Below are 17,471 nucleotides of genomic sequence, written 5' to 3'. Positions count from 1 at the left end.
GATTTACCTGAATGACTGCTCTATTAGAGTATCCCGATCTTGAAAAAAAATTTGTGTAAGAAATTTACTATTATTTTAAATTCAAATTATGTAGTGTAATTTAAAAAACCATGGAAGTGCAGTGCTAATTTAAGGAAGTAGGTCTGGAAAGAGGACATATCCTTCCCCCCTTGGTTAACTAATGACCCCCTAGGTTTATGTCTAAAGCCTTGATATGTAGTTAGATGTGAAAATTAAGGTTTAATCAATGGTCTTTCCCAAAGTTGTATAATCAAATGGTCAATGTTCAGAGGCATCACAGTAAGGTTTCACCAAACTAGTATATCCACATACCTAATTTTTATTTTCTTGGGGGAGGGAGTTACCCAGATTCTTCTGGTCAATTCCATTGTTCAGTTCCATTGTTATGGACGTACATTTATACACTTCCTTTTGCTAACTCTATTAGTACATAGTACCATATCACAAGGACAATATACCTGCCATACATACACAGAATTTCGTAAAGAAGTATTTTGCTTACTTAACTGGACAAGAAAATGATAATACTGTATTAAGCATTGCAGACGGATGTGGAGACTTGCTCTGAGCTATGGGATATATTCACCAAAAAGATATTTTCACCATAGAGATGGCCTTTATAGTCAAGTGCAAAAGAGCTATGTTTGCTTTATGGTGTTACTAGTGTTGTTTTGGTTCTAAGGAAAATAGTTTTCGTACAATAATTTATTTTTAGTTCTAGTATACCAACAAAATTATGAGGTATTGTGGTTCTAAAACTAAACTAGGAAATTTTAGTTAAATAACTAAAACTAAATCAAACCCTTGAGAATATTTGGTTCAAAAACTAAAACTAAAGTAAAATTTCTTGAACTTTTGGTTCTATTACTAGTACTAAGGTTTCAGACAAAAGCAACCCGACAGTGCATCCTAAAATGCAAAGACCACTGTCAATTTTTACAATTTTTTGGAGTTGTTTATGTCTGCAAGTGAAGTCATAAAAATCTGTATCTTATTTACTCTTTGTAAGCTGTCAACAATATGAAATAAAACTCCTGGGTACTAAAACTAATACTAACTAAAACTCCTGCAAACAGGGGATTCTAGAACTAATACTAACTAAAATTGCTCTTAAAATTGAGTATATTAAAGCTAGGACTAAACCAAAATGATTTGGCAGTACTAAAACAACACTAGGTGTTACGGACATACAAATTTTGTGTTACAGTCGTACAGCTGTAATTTCAGTTTGTTTATAAGATAGATTTATATGCTCAATGCTTACTGAGTAGATGAAGTGCAGCTACTGTGCATGAACAGTGTGTAAACATGAAAACAGAAGGCGTGTATACGTATTTGTACTACAAATACCGGATGTATACATACAGCTCCATATAGTACTAACTAAAACAATACCGTTCTGCATCCTTGATCTTGTTGTTTTTTGTTCAGGGGAAAGGGGATTGATTAGATAATTTATTTTTTTAACATTGTTAGTAACATTTGAAACACATTACAGCGTAGTGAGGCATGTGCATATAGTATAATCTATTACAGACGTAAAGCCACAGTTTGTTACACATTATTTTGTTATACTTAGTTTTACATCACTAAAAAACATGTCTGATAACTGGGTGTTGTAAAAAGCTTTTACATGTTTCAACTGGCCAAGAAAGGGTCAGTATCAAGACACATGGTAGTGTGTCATGCAGCCAAGAAAGCCAGCACACCACACCGTACAGGAAAAAACAAAACGTGATTTCACGCATACGTATCTCCCTTGCCAAATTGGATTCATTTTTATGCTGCAAATGTCCTCCACCTTCAGCGCCCCACATACCAAAATTTGAGCAAGATTGCCTAACGCAATCGTAAAGTATAAACCTTCAAAAATCGGCACTTTTTTTCTTTCTTTGTTTAAGACTTAGATTAATTATTCTTTTCGCACACTTTACAAAAAACCGTTATAAAATGCAAATGCGTAGCTCAATTTTCTTGAGCTTTGGTACACTTTAAGAATGTATTGCGGCACAATCATGTACTAAGTTTGTTGCAAATCTGATTAATAGTCATAGAGCTACGTATAGGCGATTATTTGCATTACAAAAGGCCGACTTGTCACGACAGCAGGGTAAACCACTTATGGAAATAACTTAAAAAACGGTATGCATATAGGTTAACCATACCTTTGGTGGTTTAAAAGAAATCGCATTGACAGCTATAGGGGAAAACCTAACAACTGTAAATTGTGGGGTTGAAATACTCTAATAGAACATTCACTGTGGTAAATAAGGTGCATGAAAAATGCTGAAAAACATACCAGGGTCATTCCATGTCAAATCAACCAGGAATTTAGGGTCACTTCTCGGATTTTGATGAAATTTGGTGTATATGTAGTACCTGTGGTGCTTATCTCTCATGCAAATTTTTAGCTCCATACACCCCATAGTTTCTGATTATTGACCACAAATATTTTGAATATTTCATGAAAATTTGCTCCATATTTAGTTACAAAATCAACCGTAACTTTGCACTGTGTAAATATTTTTAAACACAATTTTCACTGATGGTAGACTGTTGTTGATTGACCTTTCCAGTGATCCCTAAATTATGGGATATCTACTTAATTATGGTACGAAAGTACTGTATTGAAAAGTAAAATCCTTCATATTTTGAGAAATGCTACTTGAAATACTTTGAATTTTTTGTGAATAATGAATGGGTCATGGTCTATGTTTGATAAAATTTTTGTGGTGGGACCACAATGGGCTTAGGAAATATAATTATGTTGTGGTATGTAGTGGAATTTTGTAGTCTATTATTGCCGTATGGGAGTGTACACCTCCAGTCATCCAAGTTGAATCCCTCTGTACTGGGCTTAGACCTATTTAAGTTGTGTATGTGGTTGCATAGGTACACACAACAAAGGGATACCTGGATACCTTGATAAGCAGGATGTCTGTTTATATTCCCACTCTAGTCAGTGGCAGATCCAGAGGAAGAACATCCCCCCCCGTCAGTCCTCCCCCTCCTTTCCAAAAAAAAAAAAACATACAAAAGATTGGGACTCTAAAAGAGCAATCAGTCAACAGGTTAGAGTCCACAGTAATTGCAACTTGCATCTGTACCACTAATCCATGGATATATGTACACTTAGCTATATAGCCTGCTAGGAATTTAAATGCATTTGGTCCTTTGCATATCATTCTATACAACTTACTTTGGGTTTGTAACTGAATTCATGACCGTATGTCACTGCTTGATCAGTACAGGAATGGAGGGGTTTTACCGTATGCAAGCATTACTTGCACCTCAATGTATTAATAAATTACTTTACACTTATGATGACCACTTTGAAGATCAAATATAAATTCATGCATTTTACTCTCAACTGTTTACCTGTTATACTTTTGAGCAGTGCTCAAAAATCAAGACTACGTTCAATATATGTAACCCAATCTGGGAAAACTGGTCTTATCGCCTATTTAAAAGTATTGAGAAATGCTGGTTTTAAATATTTAGTGTGTTGTAGCTTGCCAATGGTTGAAGCTATGTGTACCAAATTTTCACATATTTTCAGGGTCGCCCAGAGAAATTAAGGGGCCCAGGGCAAAGAGTTAAAGTGGGGCCTGTCAACGCACCAATGGTCCGGGCAAATAAGGTCCGGGCGGACCATTTATGCTGTCATTAAAGGTCCGGCCAGACCACTTGTGCTTACATACTTGGTCCCCCCGGACCACCCATGCCAGTGCATAAATGGTCCGGGCTGAACATAAACGGTCCGCCTCCAGTTTGTCATGCATGCACCCGATAATTATGTTGGGGTGAATTTTGCAGCTAAGTTAACATATCTGAAGCAATATGGTTGATGCTAAAACGTAAATATGAAACTCTTGCTCACAACGTAGTTCCTGAAAATGCATGCCGGTATACGGGGCGGCGAAAATTTTTAGTGTACTAAGATCGAGATACTCTAATAGAGCAATCACTCTAATAAAGCAGTCACAGTATTAGAGTATTATTATTGTTAATTAGCAAAGCCCACTAGGGGAAACACGCTAATGAGCATTACAATCACACATTATATTATATTACTTACAGCGTTCTTAAATGTTTCAAGATCTATTGTGTCAATGTTAGGAATTTGAAGGGAGTTCCATTGAATAATTGTTCGAGGGAGGAAAGAGTATTTGTACACATCATCTCTTGTTTGCAATTGAGTTAGCTTGAGAGGATGTTGAGCACGGGTAGAGGACACTGGAGTTGGTGACGGTAAGCAATGATCAGGTATTGCTAGTAAGTTCCTGACAATCTTGAATAGGAAAGTGAGTCTAGCAATTGTTCTTCTGTTTTGAAGTGTAGGGGTTCAGAGTAGTGGATCAGAGTAGTGTGTGGTGAGCTATGTAAGGGTTTTTATGTACTTCATCAGCGATAAATGCGTAGTTGGTGAGGTGGGCAGCTATTGTCAGCTAGCTGTGACTTTTTTTATCTCACCTTACTAGACAATGCAGTGCATTTTGTGCTTCTGTTCATTTTGACTATTGTCATGAGACCCACGAAAGATTTAGGATTGATGCTCACCAGTGACTTGAAGTGGACCAATCATTACAATTTTATAATATTATTCAAAGCATACAAATCATTGGGACTGATACAGCCTACACAATTTGTTCCAATCACTTTCCATCATGATCAGCTAAAGCAAACTTGTATACTAATTTATAGTTTGCCCCCCATGCACTTCACAGTCTTCACTTACTGCATGCTCGCAGTTATGGCTACCATACCTAAATAAGGATAATATGTACTTCGAGCGTATTCAGCACCATACATTTTGAACAACTATGATACTAATTATAAATCCAGGCTACTTGAACTCAGATTCCTCAGACCTCTGAACTCAGATTCCAAGATATTTTATTTGCAATCAAGTCATATATTCAAGTCACCTACACGAAATTTTGACATCAACAACTGTAATATTGTTACATTCTCTCAAGGACACACCAGATCTTCTACAATTTACATGCAGCAAACTAAATCATCTCGTACACACTAAAAACCACTTCACCTACTTTTATTTATGTCCATGTAGCAGCTTGATGTCACAAGCTACAATGCGAAGATGGAGGACATTGGAGGTAGCATAGATTATCTATGGAGGTAGCTACCTCCCATGTCAACTGTCTGTAACTTTGTAGAGGTAGCTACAATGCTAAGATGGTACTCCGCCAGTATTCGCTAACTCAGTGCTGAGAACGAACTGTCTCCTGGTGTTTTGACTTTGGTTAAGTTGGTAGTAGCCTCAGTTAGCCGGATAATTAGTATTTTGTCACTCAGTATAGCTAATCACAAGTAGTATCGAGTGGCTTAGCTTGAATAGCATTGACATTTATAACCCGGACCAGTTTTGCTTGGGTAGGACCATTTTTGCTGTCATAGCTGGTCCGGCCGGACCATTTATGTCGAACATATGCGGTCCGGCCGGACCGTTTATGCACCCGGACCAAATATTTTGTTACAGGCCCTTGACCCAAGTTGTAAGGTGAAGACCAAAAAAGGTCACAACCTGCTGGCAATGATAATAACTACCCATCACCAACCATATCTCCTTATCTATAAGCTTGCTACACTGCTCCTCTGAAGAATACTGTGACTGCTCTATTAGAGTATTTAGATCTGACTGCTTTATTAGAGTATATCGATCTTTTAAACAGGTATTCAGGGGGCCCTTCATGGGGCCTCCTGGGGCCCCTTTCAGGCTGGGGCCCGGGGCAAAATGCCCCAGTTGCCCCCCCCTGTGGGCGGCCCTGCATATTTTACACCAATTCCTTACTTTAAGGGTATCCTTATTATGCTGATGCTTTTGCTCACCTATTATGCTTTAAGTTATGCCACCATAATCGGCTGAGGCCTAAGACCTCCATCTTTACATCTTGCTCAGTCTAGAATCATAACATTTATACAGATTTATAACTGTTCATCACATTTAAAATGTTGCTTCTGTTACAGTTGCTGTATGCATGGCTCGTGTTGAATCTTCAGTAACAAAGGAAATTGATGGAAAATCTGGTGGAGAATTTCATTGGGAAGCTCATGACTTTACTATTACTTTACCACAAGAATGTGCCAATGAACATGTACAGATGGAATTCACACCATACATTCCTGATAACTCCAACCGTATTGTCAGTGCTATGTTTGATATCAAAACCAGTACTAAGAAGTTTAGAAAGCCAATTACAATCCGTTTGCCGCACTGTATAAATATTACCAATGAAGAAGACAAATCCCAAATGTCTTTCTTCATTCAAAGTGGAAAGTACTTTAAATTTGTGTCAGGGATCTTTGAAATTGGATCATGTTATGGCATTTTGAAACTCAATGAGTTTTGCAAAATTGGCATCGTTAAGCGTTTCGTCAGAAATGTCAGAAATGTACAGCTGTTCATATCAGCAGTTCCAAGGGGTTTAGAATTTAACTTACATGTCCCTCAATCACCAGCAGTGGAACAGCCTGTGAAGAAAATATATTGTGAAATGCTCTTTTTACCAGTGTCTCGTCATGAAATAAGTGATTGGACAGGATGCTATTGTATTACACCTAGTAGTCCTTCACATATAGTGGTAAATTTTATACTACTATGTATAGTATGTACATGTTGAGCTTTATTCTCAAAAACATTAGCTCGTGGATAGAATTACACTTATCCTTGAAGTTTGGAGTATATATGGCTTAACCCACTAAAAATATTTTAAAATCATTTTATTCAAATGTCTTTAAAATATTTATGACCAATTTCCACCTTACATTTCCTACAGGGAAGCTGTAAAAATGTACTGTATATATATAGTATGTTATGACTCTTTGAACTTGTAGTGGAGGAAAACTACGTGTGTCCATAGTCTGCTCTTGACACCTTTACTGTCACCACTAGTCATCTGGTTGGGTGAAATGTTATTTCTCTTGAGTACTTTTGTATTTTATATTTTAGCTGTTTTCTCAGTGCTCAGCTGAATGTGTACATGCTATAACAGTGTACGTATATACCATATGCAATGTGCGTATATAGAGAGCCAGAAAATTTTAGAGGACTAAAATTTTTGTTGTATTTAGGACTAAAATTTTTATTGTATTTAAGTTTGTTTTTTTACATCTAGGAACAAACTATTATAATATTATTGAAGTCCTACATAAAAGTTTTGTTTATTTACTCTTGAATAGTTTTTTACTAACTTTTATTAAACCCTGACCTCTAAAGTTTTACTTTTTTTTGATGGTTAGACTCACAACATCAACCTGTTTTATTGTACACAGTCATCTGTATTGTTTGGTTAAATAGGCTACTGAAACTTTTTTCAAAAGGATTGCTCGAATACAGTCACCGTTTGAAGTCTTCAAAAGAGATGCTTTTTTCTTATCTGATACTGCCAGTGCTACACTTCGTGTTGTTGAAGGAGAAAACATTAAAATCTCAGGACATGAAGGAAAGGTTAATTACATACATGTATGTATGTAATTATATTAATGTGCAAAAAGTGTACATGTGTATACACTCCATACGCTGTATAGTATTTTTATAATTGTTAATTTAAAAATGAAGTAGGGATCTATGCAACAAAAGTAATGAAACAAGAGATGAATGATGGTATTACAGCATAGCTCAGTGGGAAGTCCCTACTTTGGCATTGAACAAAATAATTAGTGTAAAAATAATTTTCAAAAATTAAAACATGGGAATAGAGGTCACTGAAGAAAAGTAAAGAAACAAGGGTCAAACAAGCCAGCATGTTAAAAACACAGAGATATCTATTTGGACTCAATGGATATGGTATAGCTAGAGACTAAGGAAAATGAGTAGTTTATATAAATAAGGGCAGATAAGTACTGAGAATGATTAGTAAGCACTGAGAATGCTCCTGTATAAATGTTTATTTGAGTCCAAATAGAGATCTCTGTGTGTTTAACATGCTGGCTTGTTTGACTCTTGTTTCTTCACTTTTTTCAGCAATCTCTATTCCCATGTTTTAATTTTTGAAAATTATTTTTACACTAGTTTGTTTACTTTTTATAAATCCATTTATGGATAGCTAACATGATAATAAAAGGTGCTGGTGGTGCTTGATATCACACACTACTAAACATGTATATCAAGTTAGTCATCATGTACAGTAGCTATTAAGTAGTCAGCTAATATTGTCAAGAGTAAGCAAACACATTTCCATACTATTGAATGTACTTTGTACTATACAGCTTTGACATATCCAACTAAGGCAGTGTATAGCATGCTGTGGTCAGCAATAGTATGGCTTCTGATTTGTGCAGCTATGTGATCACAATAAGTCAAGTACACAGTGGTACACAACAACATTGTTGCTCTGGTATGAGCATATTATACTGTGGTTAAATATAGGTAATGATATAAGGTTTCTAAATGAACTTGTTAACATAAATAGATTGGACAATTATTAACACAATTAACACGTTGATTACCCTTGCAGAGACTAAGTCAGAAGATCAATGGCAAAGTGAACCTACAAGAAGCAAAATTGCTTGAGAATGGGTGTTATTATGCATTTAAAAATAGGTCATGGACATGAAGAAAGACATAGGAAGGAAAGTTATGTAGTTTTATCCCCCAAAAAGTACCCACGTTTTGCTCTAGCCCTATGGGAAAAAAATTATGCAACCAAGTACTAAGAATAATACGAAATGCGGTTAAAATTACATCATAAATAATTAATGTTTGAGAAAACTACGAGGCCTAGAGACATTAACTAACCGGGGATAGATTTGTCTGTGAACGAAGGATGTTTGAAAAGTAGGAGAAAGAAGAAAAAATCCATGACTGGACCTGGACAGCCTCGAACTTGCAGCCATCCGATTATAACACGGGATTGGAAGCTCCGTTCCACGCGCCAGCACTCCTCGTTCATATATCATCCTATACACTTACCTTGGTTCTTCACTACCCTTAGCTAAGTTGGTATCGAAATAACCAGACTTATGTAACCTTTACCAACTGAAAGGCAAGTTTGCGAAACTACGAGGAGTGCTTATTTGGAATGTACACGCTATATTGAGTCCACGAACGGAGCTTCCAATCCCGTGTTATTAGTATGGTATCTACAGTATGCTTAAATGTACTTGTATGTGTAATTCTATATAACGCCCAGTACCACACCCATGCCATAGATAATATAGTACAAGTAGGGATTCACAACAGTGACGTCATTTCCGAAGGAACTAATAGTTTTATGTACAAGCAATCCTCATTATGGGTTTGATGGGTCTTGGTTACGGGCTCAGAATCAACCTTGCTTCACAAAATATAACCTTCATGCAAATCTTCAGTTATTGGGGACTTAGTTGATGTTTAAAAAATTCTCGTACCCTGTCACAATCCTTAGTAATAGCACCACAAAATTGTTGGTGCCACCATAACAAAGAATTTCTGAGACTAACTGGCTGTGAACCACCGTGATTTGATAGCACTCACTTAATCTAATAGTGAATAGGAAACTGTCAAGGTAAATTCAAGAAAAAACAAAGTATAGTTAGTGAGATATCGTCATTCAAAATCCCTACCCTTAACGAGGATTGTCTGTAGTGACATCACCGTTGCGAATCCCTACTTGCACTATATTATCTATGCCCATGCTTTAATTTCAGATTGCAGGAAGGAGTAGATTAGCAAACAGGCAGGAGTGATTTCAGCAGAGCCAGAGGCCACTTTACATGTAAACAACAAGATTACAAGTATGTTTAAATGCTTCTAAGCTGTACTCAGGTGGCACAGTGTTCCAAGTGGCCATGTCAGGTGCCAGTCAGTGGACTTGCTGGCATGATGAACAAGATAAAAAGTATGTTAACATGATTGTTTGTTGTGTATTTGTATATACTTCTGTTCATCCTTTACCTGGCTTGCTAACTAAATTATTTCCATCTCCAGTGTTCAATGCCAATATGCATCTCCTGTATGTTGTACAGTGTTGTGTTACACATAATTATACCATTGCCACACCACTGATGTAACTGTACCGGCACTCAGTTACCAGCAGTTTTGCATTGGGCCTGGCAAACCGTTTTGTGGAGAACGTTAACGCCAACACAGTTTTCAGCTGATAAGTTTGTGTGTGAAAATGCATAGCTCTCAACCTGAAGCCTTTCAGTGTCAGGACTGAGATTACTTTGTCACAGAAGCACAATACCTCTTACAACCAGGAACTCTCCTGGTACGGACCCGCCGATTATGCTGGCATAATTATGAGCATAATAGGTGCTTGAAAGCATTGATCATAATGCTAGCATAATGGGTAGAATATTTTAATAATAGTATGAATTCTTTCTTATCAAAGTAGCTATCACAGAAAGATTGATATACTCTAATAGAACAGTCAGTAACTCTGATAGAACAATCATATTGCTGACTGTTCTATTAGAGCATATCGATCTTTTCTGTACAATAAGTTTGTGCTTCAGCCACTATTATTTATCCATAAACTGGAAATTATTAGTAGAGCATGAGAACTGAGGCATAAATAGTTGGGCATAATTTGAGCATAATAGGTAAAGTTTTGAACACTGCAGCATACAGTAGCTTAATAGGTAAAATTATGAGAATAATTGGCGGGTCCCTTTTTCCTGGATGCACTGTGCTTTGTTGTTTTCACTATTACATTCTGCTGTACTGGCTATTCATGGGAGTAGAAAGCTACAGCTAACATAGCTCCCTGCTGTCTCCACTCAGTCCACTGAGCTGTGTTTAGTGGAAAGCCATATCTTGTTGGTTAGAACAATTGTGGTTTTGTTTGTTTCATTTCATTTTTTAATTTATGTTGTTTTGTCATCACCATGCATTATTTTACTTTAAGACAGAAACTATAAACAATGCTGTAATTACTGTGGATCAGGAAATTTTCGACAGTAAGAATATTAATTTTCGTGGTTGCCTCCACCAACGAAAATAAATTACACGAAATATTTTCACTCTTGAACATTTTCTATTTGCAAAATATTTTTTGGAGGTCGAGCCGTCAAAACCGAGGTCAAAGCACTTGAAGAATGAGAACACTGTTGGAGAAGAAAGACTAATCGCCAACCGTCACTCAGGGTTCCAATATCTTCCAGAATAAGTTTGCATACCAATGTAGCTGCAAGTGGTCGAGGCTGACCTCCGTCACAGCTAGGCATCCATCACAATTACCCGTTCAGTGTACAACAGGTACCCGTAAATCCGTATCTTGCATGCTCATTTCTGCATGGCGCACGAAAATATTTGCTGTATAGAAAAATCTGCAGGTAAAATATTTTCATGGTTTGGGCTGTTTGTGAAAAATATAACACATCGAATATATTTTTAAACTAAATTATCTCGAACGAAAATTTCCCGATTTACGGTATATTCCATACAGCGTGATTGAGATAACAAACACTACATACACAAAATATGCCCTTAGGCTGATAATTGCTGTGTGGTTGTGGCCCAGCTCATATGGCCCAGCTCATATATAACAAATTCAGATAGCAGTTTCTAGTGAAATACCCTGCTTCTTTTATAATTGAGGTCTGCTCTTGGAAACTTCAGCAGCCATGCATGTCTTAATCCAGTATCCTGATTCATCATTATAATTTTAGGACTCTTTTAATGCTTTGTTGCTTGCAGGAATGAGATTCAATACCATAGATATGAGAGCATGCACTTACACCTCAACTTGTGAGAATCATGCAGGAGGGGCAGTGACAGTACATTATGTGGTAAACCATGGTTGGGTATTCAATAGTAGCAGGCCCTCACGATTGTAATTGCATATATCACTTATGTTTACTATATGTGCATCTTTTCCATCCACACACACTGTGCTGCTCATGCACTGTTGTACATGCCCCATTTGTGGTTGTACTTGGTTGTATGTGCCCCGGGCCTAGTAATAATAATAGCAAGTTTAAGGTTACAGTATAGTCATGGGCAATCATTCAAAATTTTGAATGCCTATCGATACTTTTGAGAAGTCCATAAAACCAGTCTAGCAGCGTGAAAAGTTTCAAATGAATGTGAAGCCCTTCATATTTAATGTTTTTATGTAGGTACAGTGTAGTTTGAGGCAGGTGGAAAACTACAGCCCATACATCGCCCAGCTCCAGCTGTCACTACCATGTTTTTCCACCGCCAAATACAGCAAAAGCTGTAGGCTCTATTGGTATTTCTGGGGCATAGTGATACTGTATATTAAAGTTATTAGTTACTGTGGAAGTGTTTTTGGCATATTTCTTCCCAGTGACTCAGATACAAGCCTTCAAAGAGCTTGTTTCACTCAAAAAAATTACTAAAAGTCAATAACTTGTCTGTACAACCAATAACTTTAAAATCGCTTCCACAGGACCTAGATATTTTAGTTGTTTAGTCACTTGTGTTGAAATTATAAGGATTCAGTAATCTGTTAGTCTGGTTTTTGGCGGCGCATTTTCATAAAATATCGCTCTATTGTGGACCACACACCCAAGAACAGTCGTTGTTCTGCAGTAAAAACAAACAAGTACAATTAGTTGTATTGCTAACACAACACAATTGTTGAAATTATTTATTCCTTGCTTGGTTTCAAGCAGGTTTTGTAATTTGTTCCTCCCACACATTTTAAACTATTCCGTAACCTTAAGGAAAAGATATAGACTGAATTAGGGATTAAATGTTCACTAGTATATCTGCAGGTGTAGGCAACCTCCCTTGTTTCCCTACTTTTTTCTATGATCCCTAATCAAACTTAAAATTCCTAATTTTTCCTTAAACTTGTTTGTTTACTTTTTTTGTAACATTATTATGAATGGTGAACCCACGCATACCACATCAAAGAAAAGGATGGCACCAGAATTAATGTTTTCTTCTGAACAGCGTGTGCCCCAGCTATCAAATAACTGTTTCGAAAGTGCAGTGGCCATTACACTTCGCTTTCAGCTATGTTCAGCTCATTACACAGTGTTACAAGAACATTGTTAGAATCATCTCTGCAATCAATCCAGTCACCACGGAAATATGGATGATTCCCATTTACAAACATACTGTAGGGAAGCCATGCATCACGCTACCATGAATCGACACCTTGGGCTGTCAGCGAAAAGAAATGGGACACAAAGGAGGACAAAGGTAAGTCCATTATGGATGCATTGTACGTACAGCGGTATGCCAAAAGGCACGTTTCGGGACGAAGCAACATCAAACAGTGAAAAAATCAAGCCCATAGCCTTAGCCGTTGTCGAGTTATGCCTGCCTGAAGGCATCCGGCAGGCAGTTAGTCATTAGTAAAATTTCATTAAATTATTATTATTTTTTTTAATTTCGTAACAATTTATTGGAAGCCTTTAAGGATTGTACTGAAGGCACTTTTGGGCTTGCTTATACCTAACCAATACTGCCAAGGTGCCGGGATGGAGTTGTGAAGCTGATTTTGGGGTAAACTTTTTGGCTAGGAAACTAATATACAGTACTACTGTACTGTATGATAAGATGAACAAAGTGGCATATTTCATAAATTTTAAAAAGTACTTTTATTCATTTCTTTTGACTTTATATTTTCCACTGGACCTAAACTTCTTCCAAATTAATGTCTAAGGCGCTTCTTTTGTGGTTGGGGAAGCTTCCTAAGGTGGTGTTTAGGTGTGTGTTCTATTAGGATTTTGGCCAAAGACTTAGGCCATCTCTATTATGAACCACTACCGTGGTTACATGTAGCTAATGTGCCAAAGTAGGGACTTTCCCACTGAGCTATGCTGTAATACCATCATTCATCTCTTGTTTTACTACTTTTTATTGCATAGATCTCTACTTCATTTTTAAAAATTAACAATTTTTTAAAATACTAGTCAGTTTAGTTTTTTTGTTGTGGCACAGCTAGCTACAATGTAACTTGTATTAGTCCACTTATATTTTCCACATCTGTAGGTATGGGAAAGGCAGATACCATCACTTATAAACATCTTTCCCATTAGCTCAGTGAGAAGTGGAGTTCTCCATATTCTGTGGTTATGGGCAGGCTTTGTTGTAGTTTGGGGTTCTCCTTGCTGGGCTCTTCAGTAATGTGTATCAGACAATCGTGTTCTAAGATCCAAGCATCCCTGTGTGCCTCTAGTTGTCCACCTTGCTGTTGCTGAGGGGCACCTGTCTCCTTTAGAACAATAATGTAATCATTTTATATTGTGCTTGCTTCTTTTTCTTATAAAATAGCTATGTCTACAATGTAACATGTAACTGTTCTATCATACATGACTAATGTATTAGAGTGACTGTCGTATTAGAGTATATCTCGAGTCAGCCAAGGGGTGTTCAGCTAGCTAGACCAATAAGGAGTGAGGTGATCTTTATGTAAATAGCTAGATTGTTAAGTGGTGGGGTCTCCATACTCTTTCGTTATTAGCCCACCTAGATGTTTATTTGGTGGGCATGGTTGCAAACCTATCGCAAACTGGTTCCAAATCGTGAAGTTGCAGATATCCAGCAAGTTTACCTTTTATAGTAACACTGGGACTGAAGTGCTTCTGAAATCTAGCTCCGGAATAATTCTGTGGCGTATAAATATTATGCTGCTGAAAGAAAGCATTGATACGAAAAATTAACTCTTTTATGATTACTATCACTGTAATACCTCTTGCACCAGAGCCCATGAACTGTCTATTGTACCTTTACTATCTTCTATCAACAGTCACCGTTATTCTTTTTTTGTGAATTCTGTAACACTATATCACTTGATACACTCACTATCAAATCTGTAAATTCTTTTCGTCACGCCATTTATCATCTTTTTTGTACATAGCTTTTTAAGTCTCTGTGTGTGTGTTTTGTTTATTGTAGCTATTGTTTCTTTTCTTTGCATATAGTGTACTTTTGTGTTGTTATCTTTTGTCCTTATAGTGTTTTTTTTTGTAATGTGTGTTTTAGGGAAGCACCCTTGTACAGGCTATGCCTTTTGGTGCCACCCTGTCATTTTGACAAATTAGATAAATAAAATTAAAATAAATAAAAATGTCTAGATATGGTTTCGTTGGATGAAGAAGACAAGCAGCCTGATTGAAGATAAAAGAAAGGACAAGGCGCAGAGGGCCTACACTCGTCGCAACCCCAAAAGGCACACCCACTGGTGATTTTGTTATTGTGGCATAAAATGGTGGCCTTGCGCTGCTTTGTTTGGCCTCTAGCCTTGCGACTGTGGTCAGTGAGGCAGACAGTGAAGCAGTCAGTGAGACTAAAATTCGAGTTTTGGTGATTTTTTGAAATTTTATATCCAGCCACCATTGCATAAAATGTCTCTAGGATGATTTTTGAAGGCAGAATTTAGGTGGCATGCAAAATTTTTGAAGGGATTCCTGTGTAAATGGTTCTACCGTACCATTTGATAAGAATTAAATGTGTATACATATATTGCTCATGATGTGATAAATTACATATATGTATGTTCTTCATCAGATATTGAAGAAAGATATAGATGAAGTATCTGTGGAATATGTCAGTGGATCACTAGAGGCTTTGATTTTCCATGCTCATCTTTCTGTAAAAGTCACAGCACTGCTAACGAAGGATGTACAACATCTAAAGGTGGAAGGGTTGCTGATTAAAGGAAAAGAAGAAATGTCTACTGCAATTAATCTAATATCACCAGAGGATATAGGATCCTTTGTCAGAGTGAATCATTCACATAGTGAGTGGGTACAATGTGTAATGTTGTACTAATAATTGGTTCAATAATCGATATCGGGCTGATACTGTGTATTGGTTACTGGCTGATTAATCGGTAAATCAAAGCCAATGTTAAATCTTCAGTATAATAATGTGGAGGAATCTAGACAATTTTAATTAAGTGATGTGTTAATGGTTTACCTAGAATGAGCTGTATAGTAACAATAAGGTGTTATTAGTGTACCGTATATGACCGTATTATAGCCGGGCTCAAATACATGCAGGGGCTCAAATATACGCCGGGTACAGCTAGGGGACTGTCATAATAAACGCCGGGGCTCATTCAAACGCCGGGGTGCTAATGATATGCACTGAAAGGGGTTCTAAACTCGTTTCAGCTCAGTCTGCTGCTAACTATACAGTGATGTCTCGTCACCAGTCTTGTGACGTCTTGTCTTGTTCGACTATGCCTTCTCTTTTGGTGATGGCCATAGCGTATTTATCGTGGTCATTGTCATCTTTCCGCCCGACTTCCAATGTTTCACCCAGCAGAGGAGTCCAAATGGGTTTATGTACGTGATGGGCTATGGATTTCGTATTTCGTAGGTACTTGTACTGGCACCTGTCATTCTCAACGAGTGGCTAGTAAGAAATAAACGCCCGGGTCCAAATTAACGCCGGTCTCGTTTAAACGCCAGGTCAAAAATGATTTATAGGAAATAAACGCCCGGGCTTCTATACGGTCATATACGGTATATTAGATCGATTATCAGTATCAGCTAATTCTGTAATTTATATCAGTTAGCAGAATAGTTGACTTGGTTATCAATATGACACTAACAATGTGAATCATTCATAATGTACAGTACAATATATAGTGTGTATCTGTCCTGACTCTCTCTTCAAATTATTACATGCTAGTACTTTTAAGCAGTGCTCATACAGTTAAAGAAATTTAGTCATCTACGTAGCTGAAATGGTTATAATAAATTTTGTTACCACACTGAATTTCACCCTGAGTTGTCAGAGGAGAGGGTATGACACACAAAAAAGAATTCATGTTAATAGCATATTTTGGCTTCTAAATTGATGCTTAATCTGATTTTACAAGGCATTGAATGCAATTTCCGGTGCTCTTCTCTTCCGTTTGCCATTTGTCCTCCATTTCATGTGGTGAGTTCTTCATCATGTGATGACATCTCCAATCGCTTTGTATATCAATATCAAACCGCTGGGGTTCAGTGGGGTTCACCACAGCATTAAATTATGCATAAGAAAAGCTTTCGATTGGGCACCTATTTTTCAATGAAACCCTCCTAAAGTTGATTTGTGCTCTGTGTAAATCCTGTGAGCTCACGTAAGTGTGTCATACTGTACCTGAGTTGGTATACAGGCATTAGGCATAAAACAACCTCCATATCCTTTTGGTTACATGGCTAGTAAATTGAAAACCTTAATGCTTGTGCTAGGTACGTACATGCAATAAGTAGTAAAAAAACAAGATGTTCCAGTACAGCTATCAAATGAGCTAATAAACAGTTGAATATTTGGAGCAAGTTCATAGTTTCAAGCACATAGTTTGAAGTTACAGTACAATGACTCAGTATTTATAATTGCTATAGCTATTTACAGTATCTAATAATGAGCTGCTGGCCTTGCTTAGGGGCGAGTCTGGGGATGGGGGAATTATAAATAACTATGGCAATTATACGTACTTAGTCATTGTATTGTAACTTCTGAAACTACGAACTCATTCCAAATATTCATCTGTTTATTAGCTCTGTTGATAGCATCCTGTTTCTACTGT

The 17,471-nt window shown here is 37.1% G+C and overlaps 1 protein-coding gene across 1 annotated transcript in view; it reads left to right on the top strand.

Annotated features, from left to right (window-relative positions):
- Nucleotides 1–17,471, top strand: part of LOC136243859 (uncharacterized) — a 64,958-nt gene that overhangs the window by 20,673 nt on the left and 26,814 nt on the right. Inside the window, exons 4-6 of the mRNA XM_066035424.1 lie at nt 6,013–6,626; nt 7,343–7,492; nt 15,455–15,686. Of these exons, the coding sequence (XP_065891496.1) occupies nt 6,013–6,626; nt 7,343–7,492; nt 15,455–15,686 (996 nt within the window). The remainder of the gene's footprint in view (nt 1–6,012; nt 6,627–7,342; nt 7,493–15,454; nt 15,687–17,471) is intronic.

This window comes from Dysidea avara, chromosome 2, assembly GCF_963678975.1.
Source record: "Dysidea avara chromosome 2, odDysAvar1.4, whole genome shotgun sequence".
NCBI classification, from domain to species: Eukaryota; Metazoa; Porifera; class Demospongiae; order Dictyoceratida; family Dysideidae; genus Dysidea; species Dysidea avara.
This window is presented reverse-complemented; position numbering and strand designations above follow the sequence as displayed.